Source organism: Cyanistes caeruleus, chromosome 3 (assembly GCF_971803275.1).
Source record: "Cyanistes caeruleus chromosome 3, bCyaCae1.hap1.1, whole genome shotgun sequence".
NCBI lineage: Eukaryota > Metazoa > Chordata > Aves > Passeriformes > Paridae > Cyanistes > Cyanistes caeruleus.
In genome coordinates this window covers 114159595-114181921 of record NC_141703.1, presented here as the reverse complement: position 1 = coordinate 114181921, position 22327 = coordinate 114159595, and the positions used below count along the sequence as shown (strand labels likewise).

General features: G+C 49.7%; 1 protein-coding gene across 4 annotated transcripts in view; it reads right to left on the bottom strand.

Annotated features, from left to right (window-relative positions):
* The window catches only part of LOC111942420 (glutamate receptor ionotropic, kainate 1), a 113334-nt gene that overhangs the window by 7196 nt on the left and 83811 nt on the right, over nucleotides 1-22327 (bottom strand). For all 4 annotated transcript variants that reach the window (XM_086883687.1, XM_086883684.1, XM_086883686.1 and 1 more), the window contains 4 exons: nucleotides 20401-20519; nucleotides 15816-16033; nucleotides 4545-4770; nucleotides 176-426 (listed from right to left, as the gene is read on the bottom strand). In XM_086883687.1, coding sequence (XP_086739813.1) covers nucleotides 176-426; nucleotides 4545-4770; nucleotides 15816-16033; nucleotides 20401-20519 — 814 coding nt within the window. The remainder of the gene's footprint in view (nucleotides 1-175; nucleotides 427-4544; nucleotides 4771-15815; nucleotides 16034-20400; nucleotides 20520-22327) is intronic.

Genomic DNA, 22327 nt, shown 5'->3' with positions numbered 1-22327 from the left:
GCCCTGCTAAGCAGCACTAATTGGGCCGTGGGTGAGGCACTTCCCTGTTCTCATTAATAAATTAATTGTCATTAGAGCCAGGAAGGCCTGGTGAGAGTTCAGCAGCAGGAAATGCACACTCCAGCAAGGAGGCAATGTGCCCGTGCTCTGAGCTCAGCCCGGCCGGCTCGCTCACCTGCTCGATGTCGCTGTTCTTGCGTGATTTGTAGATGAACTCTCCGATGGCCACGAACACGGACAGCACCAGCCCCGCCGCCAGCACGATGAAGATGCCCCCGATGTTCTCCACCCCGAGGGCGCTGGCTTCCTTGCTGTCCTCCTCGGGGCAGCCGTTGCCTCGCCACCACTTCTCCTTCATCATGTGCAGCTTGCCCTCCTCCTGCAGCTGCAGGATGGCGATGGTGATCTTGTCCCTGTACGGGGACCCTGCGAGGGAACAGAGAAGCCTGGCAGTGCTGGCAGGCAGAAACCTCCCTTATTACAGGAGGGATTATTCCAGCTGGAAAGGCTGGAGGTGGGAAGGGGAATCTCTGTTGGTGTCTGCCCTTGGGACTGGGAAGCAGAAGGCTCCACTGGTGCAGTTATTTGAGAATTCATGATAATGTTAGGGTTCCCTAGTGAGGTTTATTTAAGCTTTGGCAGCGGATTTTCTTGCTAAGGCATTCCTTCACATCGTATTTGAATATTGCTGTGAGCACTCTCTGAGAATTTCCACTCTGCATCCCTTCTATTCACTTCAGCATCTGTTGGTTTTTCCTGCTGCCTGCAAATGAGGGGCTGCCTCAGAGGAGGCCACAGTCACTCAGACACCTTCTCTTCTCATTTACACCTGCACACCCACAGCTCCTCCTCAGCTAGCTACAGCTTGTAAGAACACAGTGTGGACAAGTCCTTTTTATTGTGATTTGCAACAATAGCAGCCCTGCAAGTTGAAAATAGCAACAATTTCATGCTTTTGGTTTGTGGGCCACCATTTGCTAAATGATGTGTGTGCAGGCTCTGCAGCTTTATGGGCCTGGGCAGTGTCTGGTGAGGAGTGGGGTCACACTGGGTGGCTCAGTCTCCTTAGATTTGCTCTCACACACTCTGCTCAGCTTCTCCATTTTCCAAAATCCTGTAGCCTGTGTTTGTGAGAGAGGCTTTGCTTTGTGGGACCAGGATTTTGTGATAGCAAGGGGTGGGGGGCTTGCAGGAGTGGTTCTGTGAGATGCTGTTTGGCTCCAAATGCACACGTGTGCTCCCAAATCTTGCCATGCTGGACTCCCTATGGCTGCAAACACTGAGTCTCTGAAATGCAGAGCTGAAAGCCCTGCAGCTACTCCTGCCCACCTTTTCCCCTCCTTTAGCAGCATAAGACATGGAGGGACAGGACACAGGGAATGGCTCCCCACTGCCAGAGGGCAGCATTAGGTGGGATACTGGAAAGAAGTTCTTCCCTGTGAGGGTGGGCAGGCCCTGGCACAGGGTGCCCAGAGCAGCTGTGGCTGCCCCTGGATCCCTGGCCAGGTGCCCAAGGCCAGGCTGGACACTGGGGCTTGGAGCAGCCTGGGACAGTGGAAGGTGTCCCTGCCCATGGCAGGGGTGGCACTGAATGGGCTTTAAGGTCCCTCCCAGTCCAGGCCTTTCTGTGATTCTCAGACTTCCTTCAACTGCTATTTCACCAAAGTCACATTTTGCTGCACATTAAAGGTGTTGCAAACTCAATTCCATCAAGGAAAACCAAGCTTTAAGGCAGATTGTGTGCCAGAATTGCAGGGAACATGTCAGAAAAATCTCACTGAGGCACCATTCTGGAGTCCTGATGCATCGAAATAGCCCTGGAAATTCGGCCTCACAGCCTCAGTTTTCCTCCTTATTTTGCTGTGCAGGACATTGTTAAAAATACTTGTCCCATAGATTGACATCCCCCTCTCCATTTCCTTCATTCCTTCATTCCCCAGCCCTGTCTGAGGAGAACCAGCATGAAGAACATTGCGGTTCCTCATTTGTTGTGCCAGCACTCAGCTGCTGCTGGGGCAGAGCAGTGCCAGCACTGGGCCATGCTGTGACCACAGCTGCCAGGAGACATGTGTCAGACTATCCCAAATCCATCTGGGAAGCCAGAGACCAGCACTGCTGGAGGCAGCCAGCTCTGAGAGGAAAACGTGCCTGCTGTAAGAATGGATGATTTGTGTGCTTGCTGCTAAAGACCAAAAATAACAGGACAGAAAAGAGGCCGGAAACACCTCCAAAAACTGGCTTTGCACAGAGGAGTGAATTATTACCCCTGAAAACAGCAATGCCTGGCAGAAGAGAGAGCAGAATTGTTTGTGCCTTAGGAGAGGCTTGTCCCCTGCAATGGGTGAGGCTGCAGGACTCATTCATTTCCCCTGTCTGGAAGAGCACAGCTGGGAGGTAAAGTGGAGCAGCCAGTCACAACACAGGATTTGTGGGGTTGTTCATTCTTTCTTGTAGTGTTTATGTTGCAATCAGGATTACCACAATTCATCTGGAGGGTAACAGGCACCTCCATATTTCTACATGGGCTTTTAGAGTCTGTCAAGAGAGCCTGGAGAGCTGCATTGGTAGTGGTTTATTGGTGAGCTCTAACACCACCCACAAATCCATCTCCACACCTCTTCAAATATTCAGCACATTACTTATGGCCTCTGAGCTATTTACAAACCTCTTAGGCCAAGAAATGCATTTATCTACTTTCTTAGCAGAGTCTCAAAAACTGGGAAGAGCTTTAGTGTTAGAATTACCTGCATCAGCACTGGCACTGATCCTGGAGTTAAACCTGCCCTGACACATCACAGAATCCCAGAATCATTGAGGGTGGGAAAGAACTGAGAGCACCGAGTTCCAGCTGTCCCACCTTGTCCCCAGCCCAGGCCTTTCGTGGACATCTCCAGGGATGGGGACTCCAAACCTCCCTGGAAAGCCCCTACCAGTGCCTGGCCACCCTTTCCAAGTGGAAATTCCTCCTGATGCCTGTAACTGCTGCATTTTACTTGCAGAAGATGCTCTGATAAAATAATACATTTCCTGGATTCAGGAATTCCCTGTTTCTTTGAGAGCCATACGGTGCTGTCCAGCTCTCTCACTGGAAATTTTGGAGTGACAGGCCCTGTGGCTTTACGCTCCCCTGCAGGCCGTTTAATCCTTGCTGCAGATCTGGTGTTAAGGGTCATAGAGAAGCCTTTTTTGTTTGTTTGTTTGTTTGTTTTTAATTTTCCATACAGCCTCTGCAATCAATACTCTTGAATGCTCTGAGAGAAATAACAAAGCCTTGGGGGTCCCTCTGAATAGTGGCAGGTTTAACTTGTTTATGAAAGCAGTTGTTTATGAGGTGCTTGATGGTGCTGGATTATTCCACAGTGCTTGGGGATATCTATTCCCCTGAATTTTGCAGGTTTTTCTTAACAAAAAAATAAAGGTGCACTTCTCATACAAGAAACATAAATATATTTCACAGCTGCATTTCCAATGGCTGCACTGTCTCTGAGGATTGCCATCTGTTCCAATTATTCCTTCATTGTTCTTGGTTTAAAGTGTGGCAGCTTTATAACTGCAAGGAAACTCTTGCCATGAGTTTGTCATTCTTGGGGATTGAACTTTTGTATCACTTTCCTCAGGGTGCCAAGGCTGTTCTCATGCAGCCAGCGGAAAAATATACTTGGGATGTCATGTCTGTGACAATCTGTCTGCAGTGCTCAGCACCACACAGAATGGCAGTTCCAAGTGCAGAGGTGTTTCTCCCTTATTTATATCTGCTCTGTCAAGCAATGGATGAACCAATCCCCAACTGGACAGGGCTTGGAGCAACCTGGGATAGTGGGAGGTGTCCCTGCCCATGGCAGGGGGAGTCACTGGGTGGGCTTTGAGATTCTTTCCAACCCAAACCCTTCTGTGCTTCCGTAATTCTATGAACACAGGACAAAACCTGGCTCCCCAGTGCCAATTGTTCGCAAGTGCACAGCACAAAAATCTGACACAAATTTTAATGCTGTAGAAGATCTTAGAAAGGGTGCTGGATGTGCTAAAATAAAAGTCTACCAGAGAGACTTCAGAGAAATTTGGAGTCTTAAAGCTCTGCATTAAAGGGGATGAATTTCTGATTTATTTCATGACCTCAGAGCAACACCGAAGAACAGTGAGGATCAACTGCAAGGTTCTGCATCAGGGATTTCAGTGTTTTGAGTAAGTCATTTCCTTTGGGGTACATGCAGAATCCCAGAAAGGTTTGGGTGGGAAGGGACCCTAAAGCCCTTCCAGCCAGGTGGGCAGGGACACCTTCCACTGTTCCAGGTTGCTCCAAGCCCTGTCCAACCCAGCCTTGGACACTTTCAGGGATCCAGGAGCAGCCACAGCTTCTCTGGGCACCCTGTGCCAGGGCTTGCCCACTCTCCCAGGGAGGAATTCATTCCCAATATCCCACTTAACCCTGTTTTTTCAGTGTGAATCCATTCTCACTTGTCCTGCGATCCCAGGACGGACTGAACCGTTTGCACAGGGGACACTGTGAGTGTTCTCCCCAGCAGCTCAGCCCCAGAGCCTCTTACCAATGGGGGTGCCCACGCCGTAGCCCTTGGAGTCGATGAGCCCCCCGATCTGGGTGAGGTTGCAGTTCCTCTGGGTCACGTACTCGATGCTGGTGGACTCCATGAGCAGGGCGTAGTCGGTGGTGAGCACACGCTGGATGCCCTCGTCGTTGTTCTTCACCAGCGCTGTCTGCTGCCTGCTGCTCATGAACGCCCACATCTTCTCGTACGTCGAGATTTTGGATTTCTGTGGGGGGAAAAGGAGGCACAGAATCACACCAGCACCCAAACTGCACTTGCCAAATGTACTAGTTTGAAATCAAACCAGTGAGAGATCGCAAGTCAGAATTATAATTTAATAGGAAAATGATAAAAAGAATAAATGCAATAATATCAAAAACACTGACAGAGTCAGAATACAGCCTGGAACCCTGTTAGGGTGATGGTAGTCGTCCAGATGAGGTGGTCTTGTTGAAGCGTGATCCTCTGGAAGAAAGGGGGTCTGGTCTTCAGCTGAAAGTCCAGCAGTAGCTCCTGTCCTCTGGAAGTCCCGTAGGTAAGGGCTGCTGTGGTGTTCGAATTCTCAGCTTATATCCAGTATGGAATGCTTGGCTCCTCCCTCGGGGAGGAGCATCTCACAATGGGATGGTGAGTCATGAGATAAGGCCTTGATGAGCCATTAACAGAAAACAGTCCAGGAGGAAGTTATCTCTGAGTCATGCAGCAAGGCAGTGGTGGGCCCATTAACAGGGGACAATACAGGGGGAAGTTATCTATGAGTCATGGGGCAGGGCATTGATGGGCCCATTAACAGAAGGTAGCCCGGGGGGGGGGGGGGGGAGGCAGGGAGCACTGCCTCACCTGGTTTCAACAGTACATGAGGATGGTGATAGAATATACTGCAACCCAGGACATAATCCACCCCTTATTCTATTACCATCTACATAATTCCAAATCAGTACCTTCCTTAAACTCCACACACACACACACACACATATATATATATATACAATGGAACCTTACACACAGTTCTCACTTAAAATGAGGTCTCCTTGTGGCACACATCGGGTTTCCCCATCTTTCCGCATTACCCACCAAGTGCAACCAGGTCCTTGAGCGAAGACAATCCCCCGGGATAGGTTTGCTCTTGCCTGAGGTGGGATTAATCCAAACAGTCTTTCCTAACATACCTCTCATGTGTACCACAGGGACTTTATCTCCATCCACCGTGTGCAAGGGTTCAGACTGGGCAGGACCAGCTCGATTGATGGATCCTCTGGTGTTAACCATCCAGGTGGCCTTTGCTAAGTTCACTTCCCAATTTTTGAAGGTTCCTCCACCAAGTGCTTTTAGGGTAGTCTTGAGTAGTCCATTGCACCGTTCAACTTTCCCAGCAGCTGGTGCATGATAAGGGATATGATAGATCCATTCAATTCCATGTTCTCTGGCCCAAGTACTTACGAGGCTGTTCTTGAAATGCGTCCCGTTGTCTGACTCGATTCTCTCAGGGGTGCCATGTCTCCAAAGGACTTGCTTTTCCAGGCCCAAGATGGTGTTCCGGGCAGTAGCATGAGGCACAGGGTATGTCTCCAGCCATCCAGTGGTTGCTTCCACCATGGTCAACACGTAGCGCTTGCCTTGGCGGGTTTGGGGAAGGGTGATGTAGTCAATTTGCCAGGCTTCCCCATACCTGTACTTGGACCATCTTCCACCGTACCACAGAGGCTTCACCCGCTTGGCCTGTTTGATTGCAGCGCAGGTCTCGCAGTTGTGGATAACCTGTGAGATGCTGTCCATAGTAAGGTCCACCCCTCGCTCACGAGCCCATCAGTACGTTGCATCTCGTCCCTGATGACCAGAGGCATCATGGGCCCAACGAGCTAAAAATAATTCTCCCTTGTGCTGCCAGTCCAGATCCACCTGTGATATTTTCACCTTGGCAGCTCGATCCACCTGCTCATTGTTACGGTGCTCTTCATTAGCCCGACTTTTGGGTACATGAGCATCCACGTGTCGAACCTTCACGATCAGCTTCTCCACCCGAGCGGCGATGTCCTGCCAAATCTCAGCGGCCCAGATGGGTTTCCCTCTGCGCTGCCAGTTGGCTTTTCTCCAGCGATCCAGCCATCCCCACAGAGCATTAGCTACCATCCAGGAGTCAGTGTAGAGATAGAGCCTCGGCCACTTCTCTCTTTCAGCAATATCTAAAGCCAGCTGGACAGCTTTAAGTTCTGCGACCTGACTCGATCCACCCTCTCCCTCGGTAGCTTGTGCAACTCGTCGTGTGGGGCTCCATACAGCAGCTTTCCATTTCCGGTTAGTGCTTACAATTCGGCAGGAACCATCGGTGAAGAGGGCATATCGTCTTTCACTCTCCGGTAGCTCATTATATGGTGGGGCTTCCTCAGCACGTGTCACTTGCTCCTCTTCTTCAGAAGATAATCCAAAAGTCTCACCTTCAGGCCAGTTTGTTATAATTTCCAGAATCCCAGGGCGGTTCAGGTTTCCAATACGGGCACGCTGTGTAATGAGGGCAATCCATTTGCTCCAAGTAGCATCGGTGGCATGATGCGTGGAAGGAATCTTTCCCTTGAACATCCACCCCAGCACCGGCAGTCGGGGTGCCAGAAGCAGCTGCGCTTCAGTACCAATGACCTCTGAGGCAGCTTGGACTCCTTCATAGGCGGCCAAAATTTCCTTCTCTGTTGGGGTGTAGTTGGCCTCGGATCCTCTGTAGCTTCGGCTCCAGAATCCCAGTGGTCGACCCCGAGTCTCACCAGGCACCTTCTGCCAAAGGCTCCAGGACAGACCATTGTTCCCGGCTGCAGAGTAGAGCACGTTTTTCACTTCTGGCCCCGTTCTGACTGGACCAAGGGCTACCGCATGAGCGATTTCCTGCTTGATCTGGGCGAAAGCTTGTTGCTGTTCAGGGCCCCAATGGAAATTGTTCTTCTTGCGGGTAACCAGGTAGAGAGGGCTCACAATCTGGCTATATTCAGGAATGTGCATTCTCCAAAAGCCTATGGCACCTAGGAAAGCTTGTGTTTCCTTCTTGTTGGTCGGTGGAGACATCGCAGTGATCTTATTGATGACTTCAGTGGGAATCTGACGCCGTCCATCTTGCCACTTTACCCCCAGGAACTGGATCTCCCGGGCAGGTCCCTTGACTTTGCTCCTCTTGATGGCAAAACCAGCCTTCAGGAGAATCTGGATGATCTTCTTCCCTTTCTCAAACACTTCCACTGCTGTTTTCCCCCACACAATGATGTCATCAATGTACTGCAGGTGTTCTGGAGCCTCACCCTTTTCTAGCACAGTCTGGATCAGTCCATGGCAGATAGTAGGACTGTGCTTCCACCCCTGGGGCAATCGGTTCCAGGTATACTGCACACCCCTCCAGGTGAAGGCAAACTGAGGCCTGCACTCTGCTGCCAGAGGAATGGAGAAAAACGCATTTGCAATATCAATGGTCGCGTACCACTTTGCTGCCTTGGATTCCAGCTCATACTGAAGCTCCAGCATGTCTGGTACGGCTGCACTCAGTGGTGGCGTGACTTCATTCAGTCCACGGTAATCCACCGTCAGTCTCCATTCTCCACTGGACTTACGCACTGGCCATATGGGGCTGTTAAAGGGTGAACGAGCCTTGCTGACCACCCCTTGGCTCTCCAGCTCACGAATCATCGTATGGATGGGGACCACAGAGTCTCTGTCGGTGCGGTATTGCCGACGGTGCACTGTTGCTCTGGCAATTGGTACCTGTTGTTCTTCAACTCTCAGTAGTCCCACAGCAGAAGGGTTGTCTGAGAGACCAGGCAAGGTACTCAGTTGTCTGATGCCTTCTGTCTCTAGAGCAGCTATCCCAAAAGCCCAGCGATAACCTTTTGGGTCTTTGAAGTACCCGTTCCTGAGGTAATCTATGCCGAGGATGCATGGGGCCTCTGGACCAGTCACGATGGGGTGTTTCTGCCACTCATTCCCAGTTAAACTCACTTCAGCTTCCAGTACCGTGAGCTCCTGGGATCCCCCTGTCACCCCAGAAATAGAAATGGGTTCCGCTCCCACATACCTTGATGGCATTAGAGTGCATTGAGCGCCGGTATCAACCAAAGCCGTATATCTTTGTGGGTCAGATGTGCCAGGCCATCGGATCCACACTGTCCAATAGATCCAGTTGTCCCTCTCCTCTACCTGGCTAGAGGCAGGGACCCTCTAATCCTGGTCATGGTGCACGTTGCTCTCCTCCGGTGAATATGCTCTTGATGTCCCTTCAAGAGGATCACTCATATCATCATTTCTATACCTTCTGATGTTCTGGCCACGAGAGACCGGAGCGGCGCTGGCTCTAGATGAGCTCCTTGTGGTAGTTGTCCCTCTTTTTAGTTCACGTACCCGGGCTGCTAAGGAGGAGGTGGGTTTTCCATCCCACTTCCTCATGTCTTCTCCATGCTCCTGGAGAAAAAACCAGAGGTTACCTCGTGGAGTGTATCCTTTCTCCCTGGCTGGGGAATGCCTACTCCTAATAGCAGAGACTCTTGTTGGTTCTGGGGAGACGTGGTAAATTTCTTCCTTAAGTTCCTTTTTTAGTTTCTGATGGCCCTCTTCAATCAAGCTCCGGACTTGCTCAGCCAGCCTTGTTTCCACAGATGAGACATGGGTGCGAAACGGGGCAGTGACAGTGTCCTCGTAGATTCTTAGTTTATTGGCCAGGACACCCACCCTGTCCTCACCTTCCCTCCATTGCAGTGTTGCCAGGTAATGGGAGTACATCTCTGGTCCAAGCCGTGCAAATCTCAGCCACATCTGTGACGTGCACTGGACACCATCTGGGCTCTTAGGAAATCTCTCATCTTCTGCAAAAATGATCTCCAGCACAGCCAACTCCCTCAGGCATCGGATACCCTGTTCCATTGTGCTCCATTTTCCCTGGTGCACCTGGAGGTCTTCTTTGCAGAGGTATCTGTCCCTTACACTTGTCAGCAGTCGCCTCCAGAGGCTGAGAGTTTCTTGGGTTCTCCCAATCCCCTGGTCAATGACCACATCCCGGGACAGCGATCCCAGTTGCCTGGCCTCACTTCCATCCAGGATGGTGTCGTTTGCTGCAGCGTCCCAGATGCGGAGCAGCCAGGTTAGGATGGACTCGTTCGTCTGGCGGGTGAATTCCCTCCGCAGGTCACGCAGCTCACCTAGGGATAGAGAGCGAGTGATAATCTCTGGTTCTGTCTCCTCCGCTGCGTGTGAAGGTCCTGCCTCACCCTCATCAGTCACTATGCGGACTGATTTGCTTTTTGATTTCTTTTTCTGAATGGGGGCAACTTCTACCGGTTTAGGCTGCTCTGGTTCGGTGACTGTTTGTGTGGAGGTGCTCATGGCCCTTTTGGTTCCTTTCTCCTCTGTGGTAGTCTGCGTAGACATGGACGCTGTTGTTTTGCTCTTGGTTCCTTTCTCCTCTGTGGCAGTCTGAGTGGACACGGATGCTGTTGCTTTGCTCTTGGTTTCTTTCTCCTCTGTGGCAGTCTGCGTAGACACGGACGCTGTGGCTTTGCTCTTGGTTCCTTTCTCCTCTGTGGCAGTCTGTGTGGTCATGGATGCTGTTGCTCTGCTCTTGGTTCTTTTCTCTTCCTCCTCAAGAAGACGCTGTACCACACCAAACAGTGCTTTGTTTCTAAGCATGGTGTACATGGTGCAGGCCATGCAGAGAAAACAAAACAGCAAGACTAGGCTGTCCTTGGCATCCAGAGAGAACTCAATATTTTTAAAAACTGCTGTGCCTGACCTGAAAGGCTGGAAGAAACCACTCTCCACTCTTCCCACCAAGGGCAGGGTGCGATTGTTGAGAAGGTCCCAGATGTAGCAGCCCAGACTAGGACAAGCAAACAAAATTGAGTATATATTCCGAATGGTATTCATTGCCTCACAGGTTATCATGCCATAAGCATAATAAACCAATAAAGCAATTCTCATACCATTCCCTGGTCTCAACAGGAGCAATACAACAGGCAAGTAGTTCCCCATGTGAGGGAAAATATAGAGAGCAAGATACAGTACCCATATAGACAAGCCAACCACCATGGTGGATAGGTTTCTGTTAATATGAAATTGCAATTCTGACTTTCTCTCAGGTTAATGCCCCACGTTGGGCGCCAAAATATGTACTAGTTTGAAATCAAACCAGTGAGAGATCGCAAGTCAGAATTATAATTTAATAGGAAAATGATAAAAAGAATAAATGCAATAATATCAAAAACACTGACAGAGTCAGAATACAGCCTGGAACCCTGTTAGGGTGATGGTAGTCGTCCAGATGAGGTGGTCTTGTTGAAGCGTGATCCTCTGGAAGAAAGGGGGTCTGGTCTTCAGCTGAAAGTCCAGCAGTAGCTCCTGTCCTCTGGAAGTCCCGTAGGTAAGGGCTGCTGTGGTGTTCGAATTCTCAGCTTATATCCAGTATGGAATGCTTGGCTCCTCCCTCGGGGAGGAGCATCTCACAATGGGATGGTGAGTCATGAGATAAGGCCTTGATGAGCCATTAACAGAAAACAGTCCAGGAGGAAGTTATCTCTGAGTCATGCAGCAAGGCAGTGGTGGGCCCATTAACAGGGGACAATACAGGGGGAAGTTATCTATGAGTCATGGGGCAGGGCATTGATGGGCCCATTAACAGAAGGTAGCCCGGGGGGGGGGGGGGGGAAGGCAGGGAGCACTGCCTCACCTGGTTTCAACAGTACATGAGGGTGGTGATAGAATATACTGCAACCCAGGACACCAAATGTTCCTCAGCCTCCCCAGCCTCAGTGCCAGAATCACATCTGGCGTGACAGGGTTTTCCTTCCAGTAGCATTTCCCTCTTACTGGGCTTCATGCTGAGGAATCTCCTGTTGTTTCCCACTTTCTTTGCAGTGCCAGGAACTTCATTACTGGCCTGGCTGTGAAGTGCTCTGAAGCTCTCTGGGCCCATGCTGTTCCATGGGTTGGAGCACACATGGACTGCAGCAGCTGAGCCAGCGCAGCTGGACACTGCTGCCCTCAGACACCCTTGGGGGCACACCACTGCTCCCAGAGCCTGGTGATGAGCAGAGCATCCATCTGCACCTGTTGTGTTCCTATCACTTGCCTGGAGGTCACGGACTTCAGGGATAACACACCAAATAAACTCCTGCTTTGTGCTTCCCATTGCAGTCAGGCTTAAGGATGCGATCCTTTTGCCACAGGTGTTAAGGGCAGCATCTCCTCAGTCCCTCAAGCCCTGTTTCTGGCTTACAGCCATCTCAGCTGATTCCAGGCTCAGTTTTAAACAACAGCTTCGGGGGGATTCCTGGGAGAAGTTGATTTTCTGGTTCTTCGAGCTTTAAATGTTAATATGCCTGTAAATTCAATATCTGTGAATGTCACCTGAATTCCACCTCAGTTTGGTGAGCCACAGGATACCACTAAACTCTGAAGGTGGTTAAGTGTCTTCTCTCAAGTAGGAACCGTTTTTATAGCTCAGTTGGGAATATTTTTGAAATTGATGCTATGTTTATGCACTAGACTGAATCTGATGGTGAATTTAGTGGAAGGATGTATTCCTTATTCAGAAGAGTTTGTAAGAAAGATCTTGGCTTCTCAACTTGCCAGCTCCCATTTATTTTTCAGAATGGACCCTGTGCCAAATTTTGGCCTCTGAATTTTCATTAATTTTGGTGGAAACAAAAAGGAAGGCAGGAGCTGACACAAGATGCAACACAGGACTAAGATCTGTTATGATGGAGGGGCAAGAAAGCAGTGGAAGATTTATGGACATGCTGGAAACAGAGCAGGGCAGCAGGCTGGAGAAAGAAATATATGTCACTGCTTGTGGATGGGAAACATCTTGCCTTCAGCTGGACTTCTCCCAGAATTGGCCATTCCCACAGATGGACAGTGCTGCCTGGGGTGCTGCTGGCTTGCCCTCTTACAAGGCTTAACCATCCTGAGCTTCCCAGGCCCTGTATTTTGGGGTATTTTCATTTGCTCTGGCCAGATCTGGCATCTCTACACAGGGAAGAGGCCAATTCTGAGGTTCCTTTCAAAGTCATAACTCCATTCCCCCCACCCCCCAAATAATTCCAATTGCTTTTGTTTTCATTCCCCCCAGCATCTGGCTAAAAGTCATAGCAGAAAAGTGACTTCCTTGAAAAAGATTTAATCTTCAGAATAATGTTTTCCTGGGGGAACTATTGCAGCAAGCACACCAGTGCTAAGCATTCTGAACCAGTGGGCAATCACAACTGTTAGCACGTGCATTATAGACACCACTACCTACCAGAGATGCCAGCCTGAATAAATGGAAATGGAGCTTTCAGAAAAGCAGTGGGAGTACCTTGCTTTTCTAATGTGCTTCCTGATCTCCATCCCATCCAGCAGTTACACTGTGTAATCTCATCTTCCAGGGGCTTCCTACTGCTACTTTGAGCACAAAATCCTAAATCAAAGCTCTTTACTTTGTGTTTTTCTGTGCCTGATGCCTCCAGAAATCCATTCTTTCCACATGTGTCCCATACAGTCCTGAAAACTAGAGGGGTCTGGGCTTTGTCCCTCATGTCCTACATGCCAATCCCTTGTTCCTGTCCCCTCCACAGCGAGGAATGCCCAGCACGTCGTGGTTTGCTTTGAAAAATGTTGGTCTGAAAAAAATCTCTTCCCCTCGGCATTCCTTGGTTTTAGTACTATTTGATTTGACAAATCACATCTTGCAGCAGGGAAAGCCTTCGAGGTAATGGCCCTTCCCAGGGCACCCCAGCCCTGTGCCTCACTCCTGCAGGGTGTTCTCACTGCTGCTGCAGCCTGTGGTGTTCATCCCTCCTTTGCCTGTCCCTGTTCCCAGCACTTCAGCACTCCCGGGGACAGGACAGCTCCCAGAACAGAGGCACAGTCCGGAATGGCACGGCAGAAGCGCTGCAAATGTGCTGTACCCTGGGAGGAGTGTGGGACTGGAGTGACTGCTCCCCCAACTCCCTCCTGCTGCCCCAGCTCCCTCCTGCTGCCCCAACTCCCTCCTGCTGCCCCAACTCCCTCCTGCTGCCCCAGCTCCCTCCTGCTGCCCCAACTCCCTCCTGCTGTCCCAGTTCCCTCCTGCTTCCCCAATTCCCTCCTGCTGCCCCAGCTCCCTCCTGCTGCCCCACCTCCCTCCTGCTGCCCCAACTCCCTCCTACTGCCCCAGCTCCCTCCTGCTTCCCCAATTCCCTCCTGCTGCCTTTTCCCAGCTCCCTCCTGCTGCCTTTTCCCAGCTCCCTCCTGCTGCCCCAACTCCCTCCTGCTGTCCCAGCTCCCTCCTGCTGCCCCAACTCCCTCCTGCTGTCCCAGCTCCCTCCTGCTGCCCCAGCTCCCTCCTCCTTCCCCAGCTCCCTCCTGCTGCCCCAATTCCCTCCTGCTGCCCCAATTCCCTCCTTCTGCCCCAGCTCCCTCCTACTGCCCCAGCTCCCTCCTGCTGCCCCAATTCCCTCCTGCTGCCATTTCCAAGCTCCCAGGCCCCTCCCTGGGGTGTGTGTGTTTATTTAGCTCAAGGAGTAGATGCAGCATTTCACAGTCTGAGGGAGGCAAAGTCAGAGCCTTCCTTTTCAGACGGAAGTAGCTGTTTATGTACAGAGAGCTACTCCAGGATTTTTTATTCCAAGTTTTGGGCAGGACAAGGAGCTCCTAATCTTGTGAGGATCTGGAAATTTTTCCCTAATAAAAATCATAACACCTTTGATAAAACACAGTGTTTACAAGTGTGATACATTGCATTTTTCATGCATTTCCACAGTGTCACCATCCCTCTGCCAGGGAATCCATCCCCAGTTTCTGCACTGTCCTTCTCCTGTGCTTCTGTGAACGTGTATTTCAGGCACAAGTAAGCTGGCACATGTAGTGCATAAATATTTAACCACCTTGTGTGAAGGTGTTCTTTTAGAAGCTCACATGCTTTTAAGCCTACATTATTTCTGCCTGCGGGATTAATGGTGCAAAAAGAAATCAGTGTAAAACTAAAAACAGCTCTAGGAAATTTGTTCTGAGCTTCTCAAGTTGAGCTTCAGGATCTATTTCCTCTAAAAACACTGGGATTTGCAGCAGGATTTGAAGTTTCGTCTCTGAAGCTAAATTTGACTTCAGAATATCAATGGCAGTGAGCTTCTTTGGGCATGGAAGAGCCAGAGGAGAATCCAGAGCTTGCCTTACTGGAATATCTCCAGGTGGGTTTCCATCTCAGTGGAAATGTCAGCTCATCATTTCAGGAGCTCACTATAGCAAAATGCTGTAGCTGGTGTTTTTCTTTCAGCAAGGAAACATTTCTGCTCAGCCACAGGAGAGCCTTGGCAAGGGCAGCGCAGCAGGGACAGACTACACAGAATCCCAGAATCCCAGAATCCCAGGGTGGTTGGGGTTGGAAGGGACCTCCCCCCTGCCAAGGCTCCTGGAGCAGGTGACACAGGAATTCTTGATTTTTGCCTGTTTGGGATGTCCCCAGAGAGGGAGAGATCTCTTGTCACAGATGTTCTGCCCCACTGCTTCCCCCAGAGCCTCATCCCCTTCAAAGGCTCTGTGTGTGTGACTCCACAAACACCATCCTCAGACGCCACAGGGAAAAGCCTGATCCGGGCTCATCCTGAGCCTGACTTCCCTGCTGAGACTGCTGACGAAGCTGCTAATTAATTTTGGCTGTCACAGAATTTTTGTGCATGTATTCCGTATTTATAGCTTGTTGGCTTTTACACTGACATTTGATGAGATTATCCATTTTGTATGTAATTAATACTAATAATTAAGAAAAAAAAGACACAGTTATCACAGTTGTCTACCAAACAATTAGCCACAGAAAACTCTTCACTTGCAGATGTGTGCAGGTGTGCCTGTATTGACAGTCTGGGTAATATTGACCATGGGGCATTAAGAAAGGGATAAACAAATGTGCATTTTCCTGCAGAATTACTGCAGTGCAAATGTGGCTTTCAGAAGGGGAAGCAGACTTTTCCAGATGCTTCTTAGTGAAGTGGCTGGAAGGAAATAGGATCCCAGCTGGAGGAGAATATCCCCATGTCCATGCCCTGGCTCCCATCAGAGGCAGATGGGTTTACTCCTCACTGCACTCCACTGCCAGGCTGCTTTTCCACGTGTCCTGGGGAAATCTGCTGGGTTTTACATTCCTGGTGCTGAAGGATCCACTATGGCTGGGGTACCTGGTGTATTTACCTTCTCCTGTAATATACCATGGCCATGGTTTTGGGGGAACGATGTATTCCCCTACCCCTGCAATCCCTGGGGATGCTGTGGCTCCACCTCCCGGGGCTGCCTTACCTTGAAGAAGGTCATGGTGGATCCGTCTCTGACAGCCCCGTACTCGATCTTGGTTTGCTTTGCCAGGTCATCTGCTGAGTCGATGGGAGATTCCATCCTCTCCACGGTCAGGAAGGCAGCCAAGTTGGCAGTATAGGATGAGATTATGATTAAGGTGAAAAACCACCATATTCCTCCAACTATTCTGGTGGAAAGAGCTTTGGGCATCAGCTCTGATCCTGTTATAACACCATCAAAACAATCATATTAAAATGAGGCTTTCCTGATACCACAGCCTGGTTTTAGGCACAGAATGCTTTTATGAGCTGTAGCATGATAAAATGATTTTAACAATAATCTCACAGATGCACAGCTGACATTTATAATGGTAACACACTGGGAAGGGGATGTGTGCCATGATACATGACAAATGGAATTATCCTTGGGTCTAAGCCCCCTTACCTCTCTGAGCTAACCAGCCTTGTGATATTAATCTTGTACATCCCCAGCAAGCTACACTGGTATTTTTGTCTGCTTCTGGAGTCCCTTTGTGCCCATACACTGCAATCAATTTTGTAACCAGAGCTCTTTAGCGAACGCTCTTCTGCTCACAGCTGCCTGACAGAAATACCTCACAGAAGGAGCCTGCTCTATCGACACATCTCAGCACCAACAGGGAGATCAATGCAGCTCCAGTGACCTCCAGTGAACCCAGCCCCCAGAAAACCTCTTTCTAGCAATGTGTGCCTCACATTTGAGAAGTCAAAGGGTCGATGGACACATCCCTTGGATCCTCAGGGTGATGTAAAGTTTTGAACAGTGTATTTAACTCTCATTATTCTGAGCAGGTTTGAGCAGGTCTCTGCCATTGCCATAAATCCCCACAGAGCAGCACGTGTTACCTGCACTGCAATGGTTTCCAGGCAGCTCAGATCACCTCTGTTTCAGCCAGAGATACTGGTGTTTCTCAGCACTCTGAGGAAATTCTGCTCTTTTACTGGGGGGGCCATTCCCACTGAATTCTGTGCATAATGTGGGATTCGAGGATCTGGTTCAGCAAAGCTCTTAGGTAGCCACCTGAGAAATTTGACTTCAAAGTTAAGTTTTTGCATAATTATTTTGCTGATGAGGGATGGACTTAAGAAAATACTTAAGAGCTTGTGAAAAGAATGCTCAGGGCTAAAGCTTTTGATTTGACAAACATGTTTTTATTGCTGGGAAAGCATGTTGACATATTATGTCCCCTCAGCTATTCAGTGAGTTCTGCAAGAAACTTCAACATTACATAAAACATTTTCAGACTTTGCAAAAACTCTAAATGTAACTTTTGGGGCAGAGACCGAAAGGGTAAAACCTTCCCCACCAACCAGCAAACAGATTGGAGCTGTATCTGTAAACACAGAGCTGTGTCTCTTAAAGGTCAGAGCTAAGCTTAGCCCAAGGGTTGGAGTGTGTTGACAGAACTGCCAAACAGTGAGAGCAGTCTGAAGGCAAAAACTCTCACTTGAAATTTTCCAGTCCAAATGGAGTTGTTTCCAGAGCTGTAGCTCTGCCTGGGTTTGTGTTTGGGCTTCTGCTGTACTTTCTTGTTTTCTTGATTTGATTTTTTTTTTTAAATTTTTTCAATACAATGAAATATTTCCTTGTTTCTCTCTATTTCTAAGTTGGGGTTAAACTGCAAAAGCTGTGCTGATTCAGGTCATCCTGAAGGAATTCTTGCTTTTGAGCTTAGGCAGCTATACAAATAGATGCTGTGTCACACACAGGGAACGTGCCAGCACTGCTCAGGAGAGCATGGAAAGTCCCTGTGTGCTGCACTTGTGGGGTGAGAGGCCAAATCTCCTGTGATTTCCTGCAGCAAAACATTGTTTGTGGGAAAGAAGACACTCTGTTCCCACCCTGGTAATTCTGCCCTGAGTGACTGCTCTGGTGGGGTGAGAGCAAACCCTGCTCCTGGCTGAGCTGAGTGGGGCAGCATCTCGTTTTTCCCACGGTTATTCCAGCGTTCACCTTTCTGAGTGCCTTGGTTCCAGCAAGAAGCACCGGTTTATTGTAGAGTAATAGAGTGGCCTGGGCTGGAAGGGGCCTTAAGGATCACCCAGTGCCACCCCTGCCATGGCAAGGACACCTCCCCCTGTCCCAGGCTGCTCCAAGCCCCAGTGTCCAGCCTGGCCTTGGGCACTGCCAGGGATCCAGGGGCAGCCACAGCTGCTCTGGGCACCCTGTGCCAGGGCCTGCCCACCCTCATAGGGAACAATTCCTTCCTAATATCAAATGTTAACTTACTCTGCCAGTCTGAGTCTATTCCTTGTGTCCTGTCCCTCCAGGCCTTGTCCCCAGTCCCTCTCCAGCTCTCCTGGAGCCCCTTCAGGCCCTGCAAGGGGCTCTGAGCTCTCCCTGGAGCCTTCTCCTCTCCAGGTGAGCACCCCCAGCTCTCCCAGCCTGGCTCCAGAGCAGAGGGGCTCCAGCCCTGGAGCAGCTCCGGGGCCTCCTCTGGACTCTCTGCAGCAGCTCCAGCTCCTTGTGCTGCTGGCCCCAGGGCTGGGGCAGCTCTGCAGGTGGGCTCTCACCTCAGCTCAGGGGAAGAATCCCCCCCTTCCTGCTGTCCAGGCTGTGGGATCAGCCCGGGATCTGCTCCATCCCACCCCGCTCCACCCGGGCGCTCACTGCTCCAGCTGCTCCTGCCTTGCCCCGTTCCTGGCTGAGCTGAGCTCTGAAGGACAGCTCTCCTTTCTGACACTGACAGCTTCCCTGGATGGACTGGATGAAATGTGCCCTGTTTGGATGCTTTCAGAGGATGCAAACACATCTGAGACTTCCAGGGGAAAAACAGGGAAAGCAGCATCTAAATCAAAATGTTGCCAGCAAGACTCGGGGGCAGAGACAATACTTGCTGAAGTCTCTCTAGTGCCTTTTTATGGCAGACATGACAGCCAATCCTGATCCAGACTTTGCTCACGCTCTGTAGAAAAGAGAAAGTCTGATCATCACATTTTAAAATTTAATCACAAGTGGCTTCCAGTCAAGCATAACGAGCAGCTGCTGCCAAGGAGGAGGAGCGCAACGCTAGACCCAGACTTCCACCACCACTCCCATCATGTCCAAACTCTTCACGTGACCATGATGCACAGACAATCACACCACAAGTTTGCACATGGAAACATTTGTGTTGCCTTACGAATGTTTTTCTTTTTCCTTTCTTTCTTTTTCTCTCTTTCTTTTGTTTTGTTTTGAATCTCCTTACAAGACAAGCAGAGTCTGGTTGGGGCTGACTGTCATGTACCCAAGGTAGTGGTAACGAGCAGACACTGCATCCCACAGTTTGCTGTGGATGATGGTAAACTCCAAAAAAGGCAGGACAGGAAACACAGAATCCTGGGGCACTTTCACACACAGGGCAACCACAGTTAGATACACACACCTGCCTGATACTGTAAAACCTCAGCCTGTGTTTTACTGACAAATTGGAAGGAAAACAAAACAAAACAAGCTCCAAAACAAAACAGAAATGCTCTTCTTTCATCCAACCTCCTTCAAAGCAATTTCTGTGGGGAAGCTCTATATCCTCTCAATACAATAATGCACCACTAAAAGCAAGTGCATCCTAGGTCAATACAAAATTTATTCTCTACCATATCTAGGAAAAAAATCCTCTTTATTTTAATTTTTTTTTTTTTATTGCTGCTCATGCCTGTTAAAGAGGAAAGAATAAACTGTACCTGTATGAATGCAGAGATGGTTTTACATTCCTTACTTAAATGCTTAGGAATTTAATACCAACGTACTGCTTGGCTTTGCCTTTTTGGTTCTCATGGGTTGGGGTCTTTTTTGTTCAGCTTTGATTCAACTCGAAATGTTTGTCAGAAAACATTTTCTCTCTTTTCAGTGGACCCCAGTTTTGGTGAAAAGTGATTTAATTGGAAACCTCAGAACATAAATGCCATAAACAAATGTGTTTAGTACATAGATATATTTGACTTTCCAGACGGACTAAGCTTCACTGCCCCTCCCTGAATAAAGTGTCAGCCATTTCCAAAATCATCAGCAACGGGGGCTTGTGACTGGGTTAAGCTAAGGCTTCTAGGGTCAGATACATTTACAGAAGGATGGGATTGAAACCTGCAGAAAAACCATAGGAAACAAGGGTTTGGTGTTGGTTTTAAACGTGTTTGACAGGCACCTACAAACTTAACAACCCTTCTGGGGAAAGAGCATCTTTCCTTGTTTGGCAGCTGGAACAGTTCCTCTAGGGCAGCTAAGGCTGTTTGTGTTGGGATGGAGCCCAACGTTTTCCTGGTGCCAAAACTCTTATACCAATAAACTCAGCTTCAGCATGAGGCACTTCATATCCCTCTTGCAATTAACTTCCACTTTGGCTGCAGAACTCCCGCGTGGCCCTGCGCGCTCCCCTTTCTCTCAGATGCTTGTCTGGGTTGCACAGCTCCCCTGTGGCAGTGGCACGTGGCCACCTTCCCTCGTGCTACTCTGCGTGTGTGAGAGCAGGTTTTACAGTACATGCTGCGTTTACAGAGGGTGGAGTTTACCAGCACAGAAGCCCTGGAGCAGACTGTGGGACGTGTGCGAGAACGAAGTGTAACCGGTGTACCTTGCTGCATGAGAGCTCCAACTCCAAACCAGAAACTATTTAGTAAAGTAAAATTGTTTTCCACCACATCTGAGTCTGGGTTGCACGGGTGGGGGTTATACCACTCGTATGGTGTAAACCTGTGGCAGTCAACAGAAACAGTCTGTAAACATCGAGCAGAGGACACAGAGCAAACCTGCTGAGCAGCGCGCCCCGGCACGGCACCACGCAGGGACCAGGAGAAGCAGGGATGGAGAGCTGTCCCCGTGCCAAAGGGGGATTGGCACGAAGGGTGTCTCCTGTGCCAGCTGTGGGTCAGCTGTGGAGTGATGGATGCACACTGCTGCTGGTACGGGGCTGCTGCTCCTCTCCTCCCTGCCACGGCCCCACGGCTCCCTGCCCCACTCTCAGGGCATCGCTGGGAGCCACGGTGCTGCTCCTGGGAAACGTTTCGGGAGTAAGGAAGGAGCAGCAGCCCTCTAAGGGCAGCACCACTCGCTGTCAGTGGGCGCTGGATGTGCTCTCCCTGCAGCAGCAGCTGCCCATCATTCCCAGAATCACTGGATGTTCTGAGCTGGCAGGGACCCAGCAGGACCATGGAGTCTGTGCCCATACAGGAGCAGCCCCACAGCCTGGGTGTTCTGAGCACCCTGCTCTCCCCAGCTTTGGGAGCAGTGGCAGCTCCCCAAGCCCAGGGACACTGGATGGGCACACAGGGATTCCCTGGAAGAGCTCTGGGCTAAGCACACACCCAGCAGGAGCACCCCAAGGACTGCTCCTCCTCAGGGTGCCTGCTCTGCCCCCCAGTGCTGTGTGGCTTCCTCGTGGAGCACGTGAATGCAGCTTTAATTGACAGCCTCACCCAACACATTCTAATTACTGTTGCAACATTATAATTAAGCATTGAATTTATGCACGGTTGTGAGCAGAGTGCCTTGCTTAGCTTGAAGTAATGATGTCTGGTAATAATGAACCCATTAATTGGGAGAGGATGTAGCTTAGGATGCCACCAGCTGCACAATACCCAGAACAAGAGTATCAAAAATCATAACAAAAGACAAAGTTTTCAGGTTCAAGTTACAACAGTTCTGCATGCACCCGTCAAAAGAAAAGCAATTCCCAAGTTAGATGTGTCAGATTTCTGCTGTAATAATGGAAGCAGGTATTGTGGAGTGACCAGATTGTTCCCAACTCAGGTCATGCACACACAGGGAAACACATCCTTCACAAGAGACCCCCAGTTAGGACCACTAAGTGGCCAACAGCCCTAGGAGTGAAGAGTTCTCCCCACAGTATTGGCACAGGGCAGAAAGAAGAATAAATCCCTCTGTCTGACCTGCCTGGCAAGCCCAAGGCTGGAATTTTTCACAAGGTTTCAAAAAACCACCACATTCAGTGAGTTGGACACAAATGTCTCCATCACAGAAAGAGCTAAAGGGCCAAGCAAAGCCTTGTCTTCCAGACTGGGAAGGTTTTTCTAGCCCTGGGTACATATTTCAATGTATTAGTAGGGTGAACGTCTATTTTACACCTCAAAGCAAAAGCTGATTTTCTTCTTGTGTTTCTATTGCTGCAGCTCTGATTTGCAGTTCAGCAGAATTCACTGCTCAGACCTTCTGTTTTCCTGCTTTTCCCCCTGGCTTTTCCCCCTGGCTTTCTCCCTCTTCAGCAGCAGCTGTGCTGAGGTTTCTGAGAAAGGTGAGATGCTCAAGGTCACCCAAGCACCTTTTTCCACAGGGTCTGTGTGACATTGTTGACTAAGCTACTTGGCTCTGCCTTCACTGATGTAACAGCACAGCTGACATGGCATTAGAAGAAAGGAAGATTTTGGCAGAAAACACCTTGTTCTTTCACTGGCAGTGTACTTGGAACAGAGCTTTGCCAGTCTGCAACCCTTCACAGCGATAAAAACTTCAGTGTTTGAGTTTAAAAATTAATGTAACAAAGA